We start from the raw sequence: 16,099 nt of genomic DNA, 5'->3' as shown, positions 1-16,099 counted from the left end.
TAGAGAAAAGGTATGCCTACTTGAAACGTCTAAATTCATCAGGGAGCATCCGACTTCCTGAGGCTTCACAGGGGAACCAGTGATGGGATGGAAAGAAAAGGTTAAGGAAAGGCTGAAGTGCCTGATTATACACAATTTAAAGTTCCAGCTTGGCAGCCGGCCTTTTAAGTGTGCTCTTCGAGAGGTGGAGATGGAGGAGGAGGATGAGGAGGAGGGGGGAAGGCAGGAAGAGTTGTCTCCATCAATGAGTGCCCCACTTGGTTCACTGTGACCGACAGTGAAGCTCACACATCCCGAGGTCAGTCTGTCCTGGAAGCTGTCAATCCACACTTTAATGGGGATGTCTAGTGGTTGTACTTCGAAAACAAAAAGGTTACATAAAGTGTTATTATCATTATATTTTATTTATTTTGAAAATAAGACCAACTAAATTGTGGATTTTTGTTTATAAATTCTATAAAAAAGATTGTGAACAGCATGCTACAGAGGCCTACACTGCCTTGTACTGTGTGCAGTAAAACTGCATAGTAATGTGAAATCATACCTCATTAAAAAAAATGGTGTCATTATGTATATATTTATCTGAAAGATCAAACCGTGGTGGATGTAGATTTAGCCATAAAGGTGGCAACAATTTACACAGATGTCCAACTCCCATTCAATTTCTAATTCTTAATTCAGTAAGGTCCACATTTAAGACATTCCTTGGATTATTTTGTATTCAAGTCTTGCCAATATATCACACACGGAACCTTTTACAAGTGTTAATTAGCGTTTTTTATTTTGGAGGTGTGGGCAGGAAGTGATGGCTCCTCTGACTGCGGGTGCTCTGACATTAGTTGTCCGGCAGCGCTGAGCGCACACGTCGCTTTCTCCAGCGCCTCGCACCACTGCGGTAGGAGGGAGAGAGAGAGAGAGAGAGAGGGGGGGGGGAGAGAGAGAGCGAGAGAGGTGGACCTGTCAGGCATCGTTCACTTGTTCCTGCGCGACAGAGGCGAGTGCGCGTCTCTACTCTCCGCAGACTTCCTCGCACACGGCATCACTTGAGAGGACGTATACGCACGCACACCCTCCGCGCACCCAGCTCCCGGGCCAGACCCTGCAGCGACGCGAGGAGGGAGAACTTTTGGCTTATTTGGCCCCGTAACCTTGGAAGTCCAGAGACCTGTCCATCCCGAGAGAGAGGGAGAGAGAGAGAGACAGGATGGGACCGCTGCTCCTCTCCATCGCCCTGTGTCTGAGCGCCGCTGTCCCGCAGCGTGTGGAAGGTGAGTGGGGAGAGAAAAGTGGGGAAAAGAAACATTTCTCCCTTGCGGCTCCTCGGCGCGGGGAGTCTCCTGTACAACAAACTGATCCGTAGCGATGGCTGCGTCCTCACACCTTGGAAGTGGATATAGATTGAGCCCACGCTGATACAGAATGTAGCGCGCGTCTGTGGAGAGCTGGTGGAATGTGACCGCTCTGTCGATGGAGGCTGCGTCCGTGCTACCCCTTTAGCCAGTTTGTTTATTTGTGTTTATTGGACACTTGTTTGAGTGAATCCAACGCGCGACCGAATGGATCTCCACCCGTGCGTAATTCCGCCCGGATGGAGAGAAATCAGCCCGTGCACCCGGAGCGCACACTCGAAGGTAGAACCGCGCTACGCTCCTGTGGTTCGTGCGCCCTCGCGCTGATAATCCTCAGCTGGTTGCTCCGTCCTCTCCCGGATGCCTCCATGGATACATGAGGCTGTGCGTCCAGGGATATCCTACTGTACATGGCACCGTTCCATGAAGACAGAACGGGGGGGAAAATACGCCACTTCCCCCCTTTAAGTAACTGAATTATTGGTTTCAGACAGACCATGTTATCAGTAAGAGGAGATATGCCTCAGAGCCGCCTGCATTAGTTGCATGGTTATAACATTATTGACTAGGATGTCATCACAAGAGGGTGGATTGCGCATTGCAAGTCTTCTAATTCCCAGAGGCTGTCAGGCTGCTTTCTGTGGAGAGGAGGCTGGTGGAAGCTTTTGCATCCACCTGACCCAGTGAATCAGCATTCAGGCCATCTCCCATCCTCCCATGCCCTTCTGTGTTGTCTGCTGATGGAGATAGTTCAGCTTCTTGCCAGCTGTACATCTTCTCTCCATGGAACAGTGCCGAACTGTACATGTGGGGTTTTGGGGAAAGGCAGCAGCCTAGCCCTTATGGAAGTGGGTCATGCCATCCTCCCTGTCTCTATTCATTTAGCGACATGCTCGCCTCAGGAGTCACACATGTCACACAGACCTCCGTCTCTACAGCCGGAGTGAGCCCTGAGCGGAGTTTGTACGGCTCCCTCAGCCTCGCGGTGTCAACTCGGAGTCAGCCGTTACACGACATAATACTTCCCAGTAGGCTGGAATAATGAATACAGAGGGAAAAACGCAGGGAGCCGTGGTGCCGTGGGTTCACTTGTTTCAAGGCTCAGCAAGTTAAAAATACAGCATGAACCATCACCACATCCACAATTAATCATATCCAGTATAAATGTGTGCTATTGCAATGGGATTTCTGTCCATCTGTTTCCAAACTGAGCCCAGCTGTAACCTCATGCACAGTGAGGAGTCGCTTCGAGGAGGAGACGGAGGGTGTTAACAGTGTTTGATCTGTGTGTGATCATGCTTCTCACCACAATGGTCGAGCTGGCAGCTACTTTGGCAACGTTCACAGCATAGGTGGTCCACTCTAAAGATTTCTAAAGAGGGAGAAAATAAAAAGGGCATCACAGAATCAGACTGAAAATGGCACCAAAGCGCCCAAACCCCCTCCTACAAAGAAACAGACAGAGAGAATCCACCTGTGATTCGATCATCCGACGTCTCTTTTAATTCTATAAAAGCAACGTTCTACTTGGCTTTTGTCATTTCCCAGAGGCAGCAGGCGCCTTCAGACAAACACTATGGAGGCTGTCGCCGGCCGCCTCTGTCCACTGAAACAAACTGATGGGGTAGAAACATTCGCCTTCAGGTAAAACAGACTGCATTGTTCCAAGTCAGTGTGCAATACATCACTTCCTCCGCTTGGTCACTGGTGCTGACTCTCACACATTGTTTGGGACTGTGCCTGTCCGCCTGGACAAAGCACATGACTGCACACGCGGGCGCCCGCTCTATGGAAATGTGAGATCCTTTTGTGCTGGTGCACACAGAGACAGTTTTAATGGATTTTCATGCATCTTAATTTTAGTCGCTCTTGATTTTAATGGATGTGCAATTAGAGCCTCTGTGGCAAATGGACAGCCATCTGGAGATAGGATGTGATTGTCGGCTGTTGGCGCGTCGTGATTAGTCTTAATATTGTGGGTCACTGTTCATTTCACTCAAAGATTCTGCTGTCTTGACACAGCTGTAGAAGTCTGACAATAGCAAAGGCGACGTAGAAAGTTTGATTCTGAGAATAACTGGGGCTTCAGATGGACTCAGTCATTGGGCTCACCGACTCCAGCTTCTTCCTTCTAGCAGGAATGGCATCTGGTTCATTTGGATAAACAATAGTCTTGGATGGAAATGAGAGACATTCACATTTTGGCTGGATGCGACTTAATAGTGCTTGTCAATATCATGGCAATGGATAAGACGCAGATGAATTCATTAAAACTTTCCACCAAGCAGCATTTTACTTCACTTCATGCCCAATCGGCCATAATTGTCCAAAACTAATGAATGTATTGATCACCACAGAAATAAAATGCAACCTAAGGTTTGTAAACAAATTACTGTAGTAGCGCCGTATTAGCCAGAGCTCTGAATTAGGTGATGAGCAAAAATAAAACTATTTTTTGTTACAGATATTTTATGGGCATTTTCTGCCTTTGTTTTATTGATATGACAGTGGTCAGTGTGAAATAGGGCGAAAGAACAAGGAAGCAATGCACCGGGTCAGAATCAAATCATAAGCCCCTGTTACTCTTGATCATTAATGGAAGATTTATTTAATTTTTTCCATCATATAGACACATCAAAGAATTAGAGCAGTAGTATAACCGATAATAATATAATAGATAACGAAAGTAGTAATCAGTTGCAGACCTAGTTCTGACCTTTTAGACATAAGTCTGCAAAAAAAACTAAATAAGATTTAATTGATTTCCAACAGTTTTCAAACAGTTGGAGATAATAAAGGAGGACGTTCATCTTAAATTAGAGTCAGTGATAACCATCTCTCTCAGATCTCATTATGTTCAGCGGACACCTGAAGGTTATGGTTGATGTACAGGTGACTTTTAACAACAATGGCTGGCAGCCTACCTCCACCGCGCCCATCAATCTGGTTTTAAATGGCACAGTCTTCAATCAGTGGAGAGAGGGCAGACCTCTGTCAGATCAGTAGACGTGATAACGACTGAAATCACAGCCACTCACTGGATGACAACCCACACATACGTAAATGCAACACGGGATATCACAGCACGGGATTCAGTGTTTGCCCCGAAGTCTTCTCCCGCTGCCGCGGTGTCATGAGCTATCGTCTGTAACTCAGTTTCCATTGTGTGCGTGCGTGTGTGTTTGTGTTGTTGACTTGATTGGGCTTTTCCTTGTCAGTGCAGACACTCCCTTAATCCCATTAATACTTGAAGGAGAGTTCATTTGTCTGCCATGCTGACAAGTTAATGGATACAGTGCTGTTTGTCTCTGCTTTGGTCCGGCCTCTGTTGTCCTGCCTACATTTCATGCTTGACTTATTGGGAGGGCATGAGAGGGACGGTTATGGAGGTTGCAAGGACACACGCTGAGGAAGTGCTCTCCAGCAAATTTAAATACGGCCATGACGTGCGGATGGACAGCGCGGTGGTAAAATAAGTTGTCGGAGCAAACACAATCGTATAAGCCTTTAGACAACAAAGACATAAGTGTGTCACTGTTGTTGAAATAAGTGTTTGTGTCCTTCTAGTCAAAAGCGCGTCACTCAACTGAAGTGTTGGTGTCGGCATCATGCTGCGCTTCAGGTCAAGCTCTAGATTCCCAAGGCTCATTAAATCAATCTTTTTTACACGACTTTGTGAGAAGGAGCCGTGTTTGAACACATCACACAGAACACAAGGACTCATCAGTGGTAAAAATAGCCACTTTTCACACAAGGCTTCTGGATGTTGATGCAAAGTCCTCAAATCGATGTCTGATGCCTTTATTCACAAAACTCTGGAAACGGAAATTGTTAAAGGTCCATCGTTTACTAAATGCAGCACGTTATGAAGGCTCCTTGCACAGTGATCTACTTATCATTCCATTAATGCCAGTGTAGAAAAAAAAAAAAGAATAAGCAGAAAGAGCCTTCTGCAAACCAAACTGTTGTGTTTGTAGTGTCAGTTAATGGTGAGTGTACTTCGCTTTTTATGCGACGGAACATGCAGCAGCCCGTCCTTTTGTAGTTTTAAATAAAAGAACACATGCTGGTTTCAAGTAATCCCACTGGGTCACGATCAATGACTCAACTTGTGGCGGCCCACAGAGCGAGCCCACAGTACGAGTGTGGCAAAACAGAAAAAAATACTAACTCTCATTACTTACTGGATTGCTGAAACTCACTTATGTCTCGTCTCCGGTCTTAAATATATTTGATTCTTAAACTTTAGAAGTCCATGTGATTCTGTGCTGCAAATGTCCAAAATTGTTGTTTAGACCAACATTTCTCATTTTAAGTTCTGCAGTGTGATGCATGTGGGTATAAACCACTTTTCAGCCTTACTGAACAAGTTTTTTAATTAAACTTGCACTTTCAAATATTTCAATCGTAGTAATTCCGTTATTGGTGGTATCTTCAAGTTAAATGCTTTATTGTCATTCTAATAAAGATTACCACAATAATAATACTTTTTGCTGAAGTGAAGATTCAGCAGGAAGAAAGCTGAAATGATTTTGAAAATATGATCACATTTTTGTACCGGCTAGAGCCAGAGGTAAGAGCCATTATATTTTCGGGTTGTCGGTACATCCAATTCTCTTGAGCCCCATATCTCATATACAACTTGAGGGAATTTCTTCAAATTTGGTACAAATATTCACTTGGACTGAAAGATGAACTGAATATTTCAATGATTCTAGTGGTAATAGGTAGAAGATCAATGTCAAGTTGCTAACCGTAACCCTCATGAAGCACAGTTTGTGCCTTGTGAAGGTGATAACACCGTCAAGGAATCATTTCACATTTGGCACAAACATTAATTTGGACTTAAGTATTAACACACTTGATTTTGGTGGTAAAAAGTGAAGGTCACAGTATCCGCACAAAGTATGTTTGTTTTTCTTGAACGTGATATCTCAAGCTTGTGGCAATGAATTCACTGCATCTGGTCTCGGGGGAACTCGTGAGTATTGCGAGAACACAAGTTAACTTGACTTACTGCAGCAGTAACTAGGAGGAGAATAATACAGGACATTTAGGGTGAAAACATGGTGTTAATGAAGCTTTTTCAAGTCGAGTTTGAATGCCGGGGCTTAGTGACACTTGGATGACACCACAGGAGCAGTATGGAGGCATTGTATGTCTTTTCTCTGTTGTTTTAATTAGGTTTGAAGAAAGAGTCACAATTTAGTTCAATTGTATTGAGTTTTGCTGCAACCTTGTTTACCCATGAAACCCGAAAAGTGTTTTGTGGACACGTCACCCAACCCTCCAATTGGCATAGTGGTGAGTAGATAATTATTGAATTTTCATTTTTGGGTGAACTATCCCTTCAGGTTTTCCAAACAGAACAGAGGACAATACTCCTCTATTGAACAGGTTAGAGACGGCTCATTCTCTGCAGCATTATTAGATTACAGCTAGTGGTTTTGGGTCGAACCATCCCTTTAATATGAATTCAACCACTTTGTATGCTGACTGCAAACAAACAAACAGTAAAGTAAGGCCATGTAATTTACTCTGTAATTAATCTCTTTTGTCAACACCTGACTCTATCGATGAAGAGTGAGTCAGCCTCTTAAGTTATTGCTTAGACGGCTTGTACATATTTGTTTGTGTGTGTGTGTGTGTGTGTGTCTGTGTGTGTGTGTAGGAATTGAGTTGGGGAACAGGAATGCAAATATCTCAGGGTGGGTCTCAATGCAGACATTTTGCGAGCCAAGCATTATTTTTGTATTAGGGTGGGGGTGGCTAGTGAACACTCCGGACCCACCCATTCTGTTGTGAACCTGCCAGAACACATATAAGCCATTTTTTGTTTGTTAGTTTTGGCCATGAATTGAAGGACCCACCTCAAATCTGCACAAAGGATGAATTATTTCGGATGAAGTGTTGAACAACTGGCGTGTGATCAGTTTGAGCTTGCTTCAACTTTGTTGTGAGACCAAAGCTTTAAGAAAACAAGATTAAAGTCTGAGCACGGATGCATGAATGATACGTAGACCTTGAATCCTTAATCTCTACAAGAAAGCCAACTCCTGACACATTTTTAGCGATGTTACATCTGGTCTCTATGAGGATATAAAGTCTCTGTTGTTTAGTGTTTGGATATATGCCTGTGATTTATATTGTTTTTTTCCTCTCCTTAAATCCTCTGTCCTAACAATCTGTGTGTAATGCTCTCACTTTTATAGCATTGTCAGGTGTGTGTAGACCACCCAGGCTCAGAATTAGTTTGTAATGGGTTGAGGTTTTGTGGGTATTCTTATTTTTGAAATAAACCCAAAGCTTATATAATTTCTGCTTTTTTTTTTTTGGGACAATCGAGCTGTAGTTGCTGCCGACTGACGCTAAGCCTGATTCAGTCAAAATAAGATTGAGGAGTGAATGCAATGAGCTTCGCTTTGGTCTGATCAAGTCTCTCCGCTGGGCTCTGGAACACAACTGAATTTTCAATAAGCCAAATCTACCCAATGAGATCAGATGGATGCAGGTGGCTTAAGTTCTTACTTCCAACAACCGTGGAAGAGACGCTCGCTTCTCATTCCCATTCGAGGAACATACTTATATCCTGAACCCGATCTCAAAGTCTGTGACTGGAGTTATCGAGGTAAATTTAACCTTTAACCCTCATTTTTTTCTGCCATATTTTACAGTTAATACTGTACAATCAATGGTAACCTACATTTTAGATTTTTTCAATTCCAAATGCAATCTGATATCTACCAACCTGACATCTTCCAAAAAACCTACTTCAGTAGATCAAATGTTTTATTTTTGCAATGTCTGTTTCAAAAGTCTCAATGTACGAGTATACTATTCAATGCACAATATTCACATTCATACATGTTCAATATAAACTATTCATATTTACAGCATATGTTCACATTCTCAGTAAAGCAATATGTTCTGCAGCAGAGCTGCCACATAGGTTTGCCTTGAAAAGGGCCATAAATATGACTACTGTATAAAAGTAGTCCTATGATAGAAATTCTACAGATAAACTTAATAACTGTGGTGAAGGATCAATTTCACTCTGTATTCTGCTGTGAACTGTGTGCGATGTTTATCTGTCGAATATGTCACATACATATTTCGTACTTCCTGTACCTGTTTTAAAATAAAAGCACCCCGGCCTATCTTTTGGCTGAATCCATTCATTTGTTTTCGCAGGGCTTTGATTGTTTGCTGTTCGGCTTCATATGTCTGTTTCAGTACGTTACCCACTCAGCTCTGCCAGTGTGGCCTGAGAGTAAAGGTATTCAAAGTGAAGGGTTTGAGATCGACCATTTGAACAGGATCGACATGTTGGTTACCTGCTAAAAAAACAGGTACATGTTCATGTATTTCATTAAAAAGTTATTTCTGTTTGACAATTAATGGTCCAATGTTAACTTTATCGCACCAGGTGCCAATCATTTCTACTCTACTCTCTCCGCCAATTTGGAGCTCTGATTACCTCTTTCATCTTTTCTCTCTAGACACAGTAGTAGACACAGGCCCTCATCTGAGGATTTGTTTGTGCTTTTCATCTCATTCCCAGACTCATCAGTTCTGTAGCTTACACTGTTTTGACGTATATTTGATTAAGTCAATACCTGTTCTGCCGTGTGCTTTACTTTGATTGAAATGTATACACAGACGTGTGGGTTTCTCTGCTCGAAGCTTAGAGAGGTAACCCAGAAATGTCATCACACAAACTCTAGGCAGTGATTCTGGCTGTTTTTCACAGTGTGGCTGTGCAGCCATGCTTCACTCATTTGCCAAAAATCGAAATCAGCTTCCCTTTTTCACCATGTCAGCCAGATCGATTTTTACGTCAAATTATGCTGAATCCCAACAAGGGGCTGTTTGGTGAGGGATTGTTTGAGAGTAATAAGGAATTTATCAGTTAAAGGGTGGAGTGAAAACAGGATATACATATGTTTTTGGATATCACAAATCTGCATATGCTAAATTTCACCTGCAAGCCTCAAGTTTCAATCCAAATGAGCAAACCGTTGTAGAACGTATGTCCAAGTACTTTTCAGAAGGGTTATTTGAGGTAATGGCTGGAATGTGCTTTCCATTGAGAAGTGAAGTGCAATTTTTTATAAGTGGAATATCATGAGTCCAGATGTTTTACATTACCCTTGGGGTGTGTAGTGAAAGAGAGAATGAAAATCCCCTTTCATATGAAGATCAGTATAATGCAACCACTCACCTCTATACTTCAAAGTAAAGCTCATTAGGAAAACTAGAATGGATCATCACCTCTAATGTCTAATCATGGTCCATTGTCACTTACATAAAGGACATGGCTTGTAACTACGTTACCGTTCACATTCAAACCAATAATCGTACCTGGAATCCAGTACAGGTTCCCATCAGTACTTGCTTTATGTAATTTATTCTCACTGTATAACAAATGTCCGACCAGGGGCTTAACTGCAGAGATGTGCCTCTGTTGAATTCCGTTGCGATTCCCCCTCGCGACAAAAATTCCAGTACTGAGGAAACCACTTATATTGATCACATTTGTCCTGGATTAAATTCATCACTGTAAGCGTTTGCTTACTGTGATTGAATTGTGTAGCTTTTGAATGATAGAGACACAGACAGGAGCTGTAAATTACTGACAGAGCCAGTAAAACTGTGAAAAAATGGTCCAAACATGTTTGAAAAGACCCAAATGAACCCTTTGAGCAAACACAGTGGAGCTGTGCATGGTTCCCTGGGTGTCTGCCATGGTGCAGCTGTAGCTGGGCTGTGCGCACTCTGACGATCCCTGGGTCTGAACCCTGGTGCCGTGCATGGCTCCCGGAGTGTCTGCGCCCATGACTCGCCATTGTTCTGACTTTGTGCTCTGATCAGAACAGAGCTTGGTTTGATTTCAAGGAGGAGTCACATGGTCTTGCTCTCTCTCTCTCTCTTTATCTAACGTATTCTCTCTTTCACTCTCAATCACGTCTACATACGCTCTCAACCTGATGCACTCACAGGTACTGACATTTGGCACCGATAGATTTAACGTGATTAAAGGTACAGAGTTCGGTACCCAACCCTAGTTGTAACAAGTTGCACCATTTTGGTAATTTTTAGGTCCACGAATTATACTGATAACATTTAGTGCATAAGGGTGATACCAGACCGACTGAGGCCGGATCAAATTGGAGTACTGTATGTGTAGTGTTCATCTGAGGCTAAGGCAGCGACAACAAGTGACGGAGCAGCCTTCAGCCTGTCGTTTCATGTGTGGGCTGAGTGACACAGAGCAGCTCCATTGTTGGTCTTTTTGACTCATTGACAGAATGTAAATTTGACTTAGTGCCAGTGAGCAGTGATGTAGTTTAGCAATGGGAAAAATTCAGTGTGTGGATGGTAACGACTTTATGAATGAGATTGGGACCGTTTTAGCAGCAATAGAGCAACAACTTAGATTTAGCTAATGTTATTTTAATTTGTGTTTCATACAGTGCTTTGACATGGTGAGAAATGTCATTGCATAGGTGTTCGCTTAGTTTAATAATGATTCTAACATTGGACTAAATTGGGGATCCAATTTTCAAATTTCTGTGCTTGGTTGACTGGATTTGTGTCTTTTTATTTTATTATTTACATGATAAATGAAATCATACGATGTTGTATAAATGAATGCACATAATGTGTTATTGAATGTACCATATGGAGACACACTGGTTTCTGCCCATTTTACATTTACTCTTCCATGAAGTTGAATAGATATCATGAACTGTATAGACCTCACTGACCTCTTCTTCCCAAGTTGTATTAATAGAAACGTTGCTCACATGTTGTTGTTTCCCTGCTTTACTTCTAAAAAGCTCCACTGATATCTTTGACCGTGCTGAACTTGTCTTGCTTCTTCTTTTTTTTAAGAAGACGCAAGACATATTGTCAAGCCCTTAAACCAGGTAGCTTGTCTCTCTATTATTCACCTTGTTTGACGTGTATGAAATATTTACCAGCGTGATCTCTCTAACCTCCCTCAGCTGTTGTAGGCAGGTGTGCTCCACTGCAAACACAGGCACACTCATATTGAAAGTGCATCTAGAACACGGCGATCGTAAATCTTGTTGTACGCGGCACAGGATGTGACCATTTAAATTAGCAGTTGAAGAAGTTCAGTGTATTTTTAAACAGCATCAGTGCAATGAAGAGGAATCTTTGTGTGATATATCACTCCCTCACACACACACACACAAAGTTATAATTATAACACATCAAACCGTGGCTGTGGCTGCTGCAGCTGGGTGAAGATTTGGTTTAATGTCATGTTTAAAACCACTGGATGGATTTGTCCTCGATGTGTGTTTAAGACGCCTGTGCTGTATTGTGTGGCACATATTCATTCAGCAGATGCAAGCTTTTGTTTTGTGTTTTATTCAGTCAAACATCAGCTCTTCATTTCCAAACTTATATTCCATTTCCATTCTCAAGGCCAACTTCGCTTCCACAGCCGAAATAGTGCTGATTAAAATGACACAAAACAGGCAGTGTATAATGGAGATGTTCAGTAATCCCCAGTTATTGTACCTTCTCACTGATAAGCAACTGTTCACTAAGCCTCATCTTGATCAGCACTGAGGCTCTTTGAGTAAGTAATGGAAGCTACACGTAGTCCACTGACCAAGAGGTAAGCAGGATGCAGGAATTCCATTTGTCAAGGCTTGCCCTTTCACTACACACAATGCTCTGCTTAAGCCAGTGGGTGTGAGTTCTCCTCACACACATTTACTGTGTTGCTGTGAAGAAATGCATCATCTGTTCAACATTTGTCTCAGTTTAGCTGCACGTAAATCAAAACAAAGAGAAGTGGCATGTGAAAGTACTGTTATAGTGAGATTTAAGAGGCGCCTGCAGTGGTTGTTAGCTTTTATGTCAAAACCAGAATGCACATTCTGTACTTTAAGTTATTGGTAGTATTAGACTCCACAGTTAACTTTGACTTTTGTGTTTTCTGAGTTAGAATGGAGAAGTTCACTAAAAAACTCTTGATGGGATCATCTCTGCCCTCTTCAAGGTTCCCATGAGTCTTTAAATACCTCCAAACATTTTACCAATGTCATTTAAAGTGCATAGAAAATAATGAGAAAAAGTAAAATGTCCTGGAGAAATGTATGTTTTCCCTAAGAATTCGTACAGCATTCTCCTATTTACTTTTACCTGTGACTATTCAAGATCTGTCTGCTCCCCGAAGTTGAAAACATTGCCTTTTGAAAGAGATAGTTTTTAGATGAGTGAATCATTTAAAAAACTGATTCCAAAGAATAAACAAGAAGAACAAATTTGATCTTCAGACATGCTGGTAGGCTGATTCTGGCCCATTTCCATTTCCCAGTCTGTATGCTAAACTAACTAGCTGCTAGCGCCACCTACTCAACATATTGAACAAACAGACATGAGGTATTAATTGATCATTGATATATTTGCAAGAAATAGACCAAGCATATTTTCCACTGTATGTTTCCCTCAATGTAATGATCAAGGAATAAATACTTGGAAAATCTCCTCAATGCCTTTTCTCTGGATTCATCAAACTTGTGTTGGGTTCTTTGAAGCTCTCGCTGTCTCTCTGTCTCTTCCACACACTCGCAAACCCACGGAAAAGAGACTAAACGTTTGAATTTTCTGTACTAGTGAATCCTTTGTGAATTTTGAATCAGAGGATCGCTCAGTCACAGAGTGCATTTGTGTGGCATTAATTTCCCTTTCATCCAAAATGCCACATGGAAAACATTGTGACAACAAGGGAGCTAATGAGGTAAACATTTAACGAACAGGGTCACAGAGATCTCTTCATGTGCTTCTGAATATGCATTAATCCCGTGAATTAGTGACACAGTTTCTGACTCAAATGCAATTGTCTCTCGCCAATTTTCTCCTTCCTAGCCTTTTAATGTGCAGTGGCACTTTCCCACGCAGACACCTTGCTCTTCGGCGGTTACGGTGAAAATTCAGATGAGCTGTGAGCTCCACTTCTTTATACATGTTTGATGAATCTCTTTATGCAACCTCAGGGATACAACCATGTAGCAGATCTTGTTTGGGGGAGAAAAAGGTACAAAAGATGGGAGGTACCCAAGTTTGTAATGAGGCTAGCGAGGCTCTTCTGGCTCCCAAGCAAAGTAGGGCATCTGTAATGAGCGTGCAGAGAGGCGTGTGTGCATGAGTGTGTGTGTGTGTGTGTGTGTGTGTCTGTTCAGGAGGAGGGGGCCATGAAAACGGAGATAGAGGTTTGTTGTGGGTGTTGACTGAGCCAGAGGCTATACCATCCGCTGCCCAGTGGATGTTTGGAGGACGGAGCTTCAGTCATATCTCCCACTCAACCACACATGCTGAGATTCTAGAGATAATGATGGAGTTAGCTTGATGTGAAACCTCACGTCGATTTTAGACGCTGTTAAAAACCTTTTGGGCACGCATTATTTTGGATTTTTTTTTTAATAATCTGTTGAACACAGCAATGCGGTGGCATCATTGACATATATACAAAGATATACCGCTAAATATTTGCTATACATGTTAATAATGCCAGCAAGAAAATCAATGCAAACATCAGAGTCACAGTCTGGTCGCTGCGTTGCTAAAATGTCATTATTCCTTTGTATTACAAATTCAGTAAAAGTACTAAACCAAATGAGCTTGGCTGGCTCTTTATGAGCAACAACCTGAAGGACTATGTTCATGAATGACACTAATTAACACCATCCATCTCATGGCCTCGATCTTATACTCCTCTGTCACGCTGCTTTACGACAGCTGGGTTTGAGACACTGTTTATTTGGCTACTTGGTTCTTTGTATTCAATACAAATTAGGAGTGATGTAAGCATCTGATCATATCATTTATGTATGACTTTAATTGAGGTTTAATTAGTGTATGGGATGTGTTCAAATTCGATGTTTGTATATATTCTATCTATATTCTATAGTTTGGATATTGGGATAGACTTTGTCTGTTATTGATTTCACTATATCTATCCCTCTGTCATTTCTTCTAGCATGTGGAGTGATTTGACATTTCATTATTCTAGTCACAGCTTAAAAGCTCCCTTCACATGCATAAGCAGCAACATGAACAACATAATAACCATCATTAATTACTTCTTGCTATAGGCCTGTAGCGATCGTAAACCTCAAAGAAATATTGCCCGAGAGGTTAGTCCTCACCTGCCGATGCCGTCACGTTCAATCAATGCTTTTAATATGTGAGACCAACTAAGGATAGTTAGAGGTTATCTAACTTAAGTCTCAACTTGATGCGGTTGTCTGAGACTTGGACGATTGTTAATTTGATTAGGCCTGCAGTGTCACGGGAGGTTGCTCGGGTAGGTTCTTTGTGTGTTGGATCAATTCCAAAAGGCCCATGATCAAGGTTGTGAAGAAATATCCCTGTGCCATTTATACTAGGTAGTGCTACTGCATTTTACAATGTTTTTATAGTGATTTATAGTGGCATCATTTTAATCACCTTTATATTAATTAACATACGCCTTTAGATCTTTTTTTATGATATGTGCATCTAAAATGCAACCACAGTTCCATATATCTATGCGATTCCTCCTGTACATTGTTAATAGTTTGACCACAGGAAAGGCCGGAGTCCTTTGTCCCTGGTTCCTGCTAAATCCTGTGAACCCTCCAGGCTCTGGGTTGAGTGCATTATTGCTGCCCCTGGCCCAAGATGAGGAGCGGTATCGATCTTATCCTCAGACAAAAGCCCTCTGCGCAACTCTGCAGGGCTTAGAGATGGCTGAGGCAGGATGCACAGTAATGAGAGCAATAGAGGGCAGAATGGTGGACCAGCTTGTTACTAACAAGGACAGAGACCTTTACACATAAAGAAAAGAAATAAGTATCCCTGGCATTTTCTTTTTTTTTATTTAACCCCTCCCTTTTAGCCACTGCTCCTTTTTCTCTTGCTTTCTGAGTACAGTTTAGGTCTTAACCACACAGTGCACTCTTGCCTTGACGGCCTTATCTGGAATGTAGAAGTCCTGTGGGAATATATCTCAACAGAGTCTGAAAAGTAAATTTAGTTGACTTGCAGCATGAAGGCAGAGGAGCAGTGGAGGTGGGCTTAAACGATAAAAATCCTTTCCTGGAGAATGTGGTTTGAGCTCACCCAGACCTTAGAGGGTAGGATACCTCTGGCTGGGAAGAAAGCTCCCCACTACTTTGAGTGCAATGGGCTGGAGGCTTTTGTGGCAACAGAAGTTGAATTTATGACAAGAACTGAAAAGAGAGGACTGTGTGCAAGCCTTTGAGGTGAAGCCTCCAACCTCACAGTGACCAACGCTCAACCCCAACTCATTGATTATGGGTGCTGGTTCTGTGCCAAGGCAGATGTAGGTTTTTGGTCAAGCTTGCTCGGAGCTCACATCATAGTTTCTGGCTGTGAGAGTAATGGAGATGGGACAAAAGAAGCTTTTTTTCCACATACCCCCACATTTCAATTTTTTTGCTAAGCTTACCACCTCCTAACTCATTGTCATGCCTGACTTAAAAAAATTCATCTCTTTTGAAGAGCTAGTCATACTCAGCGGGGGAGATTAAATTGTTCGATTTACCGAGCTGATATTACAGCTTCTTGCATTTCGGACTATAGTCACTGGTCCCTCAAAGATCAGCACTCTGGAAAGGGTTTGCAATTATTCATTGGCTTAAATTTGCATGTCAAAGTTGACCAAAATGAATCTCTCCACAAAGGCTCGGATAGAATGATTTTTTTCT

General features: G+C 42.1%; 1 protein-coding gene across 2 annotated transcripts in view; it reads left to right on the top strand.

Moving 5' to 3' along the window:
* The first annotated feature begins 965 nt into the window (after nucleotides 1-965).
* Nucleotides 966-16,099, top strand: part of LOC133950801 (EGF-like repeat and discoidin I-like domain-containing protein 3) — a 108,132-nt gene continuing 92,998 nt past the window's right edge. For both annotated transcript variants that reach the window (XM_062384933.1, XM_062384931.1), the window contains exon 1: nucleotides 966-1,268. In XM_062384933.1, coding sequence (XP_062240917.1) covers nucleotides 1,205-1,268 — 64 coding nt within the window. In that variant the 5' untranslated portion in view covers nucleotides 966-1,204. The remainder of the gene's footprint in view (nucleotides 1,269-16,099) is intronic.

Source organism: Platichthys flesus, chromosome 3, assembly GCF_949316205.1.
Source record: "Platichthys flesus chromosome 3, fPlaFle2.1, whole genome shotgun sequence".
Lineage (NCBI taxonomy): Eukaryota > Metazoa > Chordata > Actinopteri > Pleuronectiformes > Pleuronectidae > Platichthys > Platichthys flesus.
The sequence above is the reverse complement of the archived record's forward strand: the minus strand, read 5'-3'. Positions and strand labels throughout refer to the sequence as shown.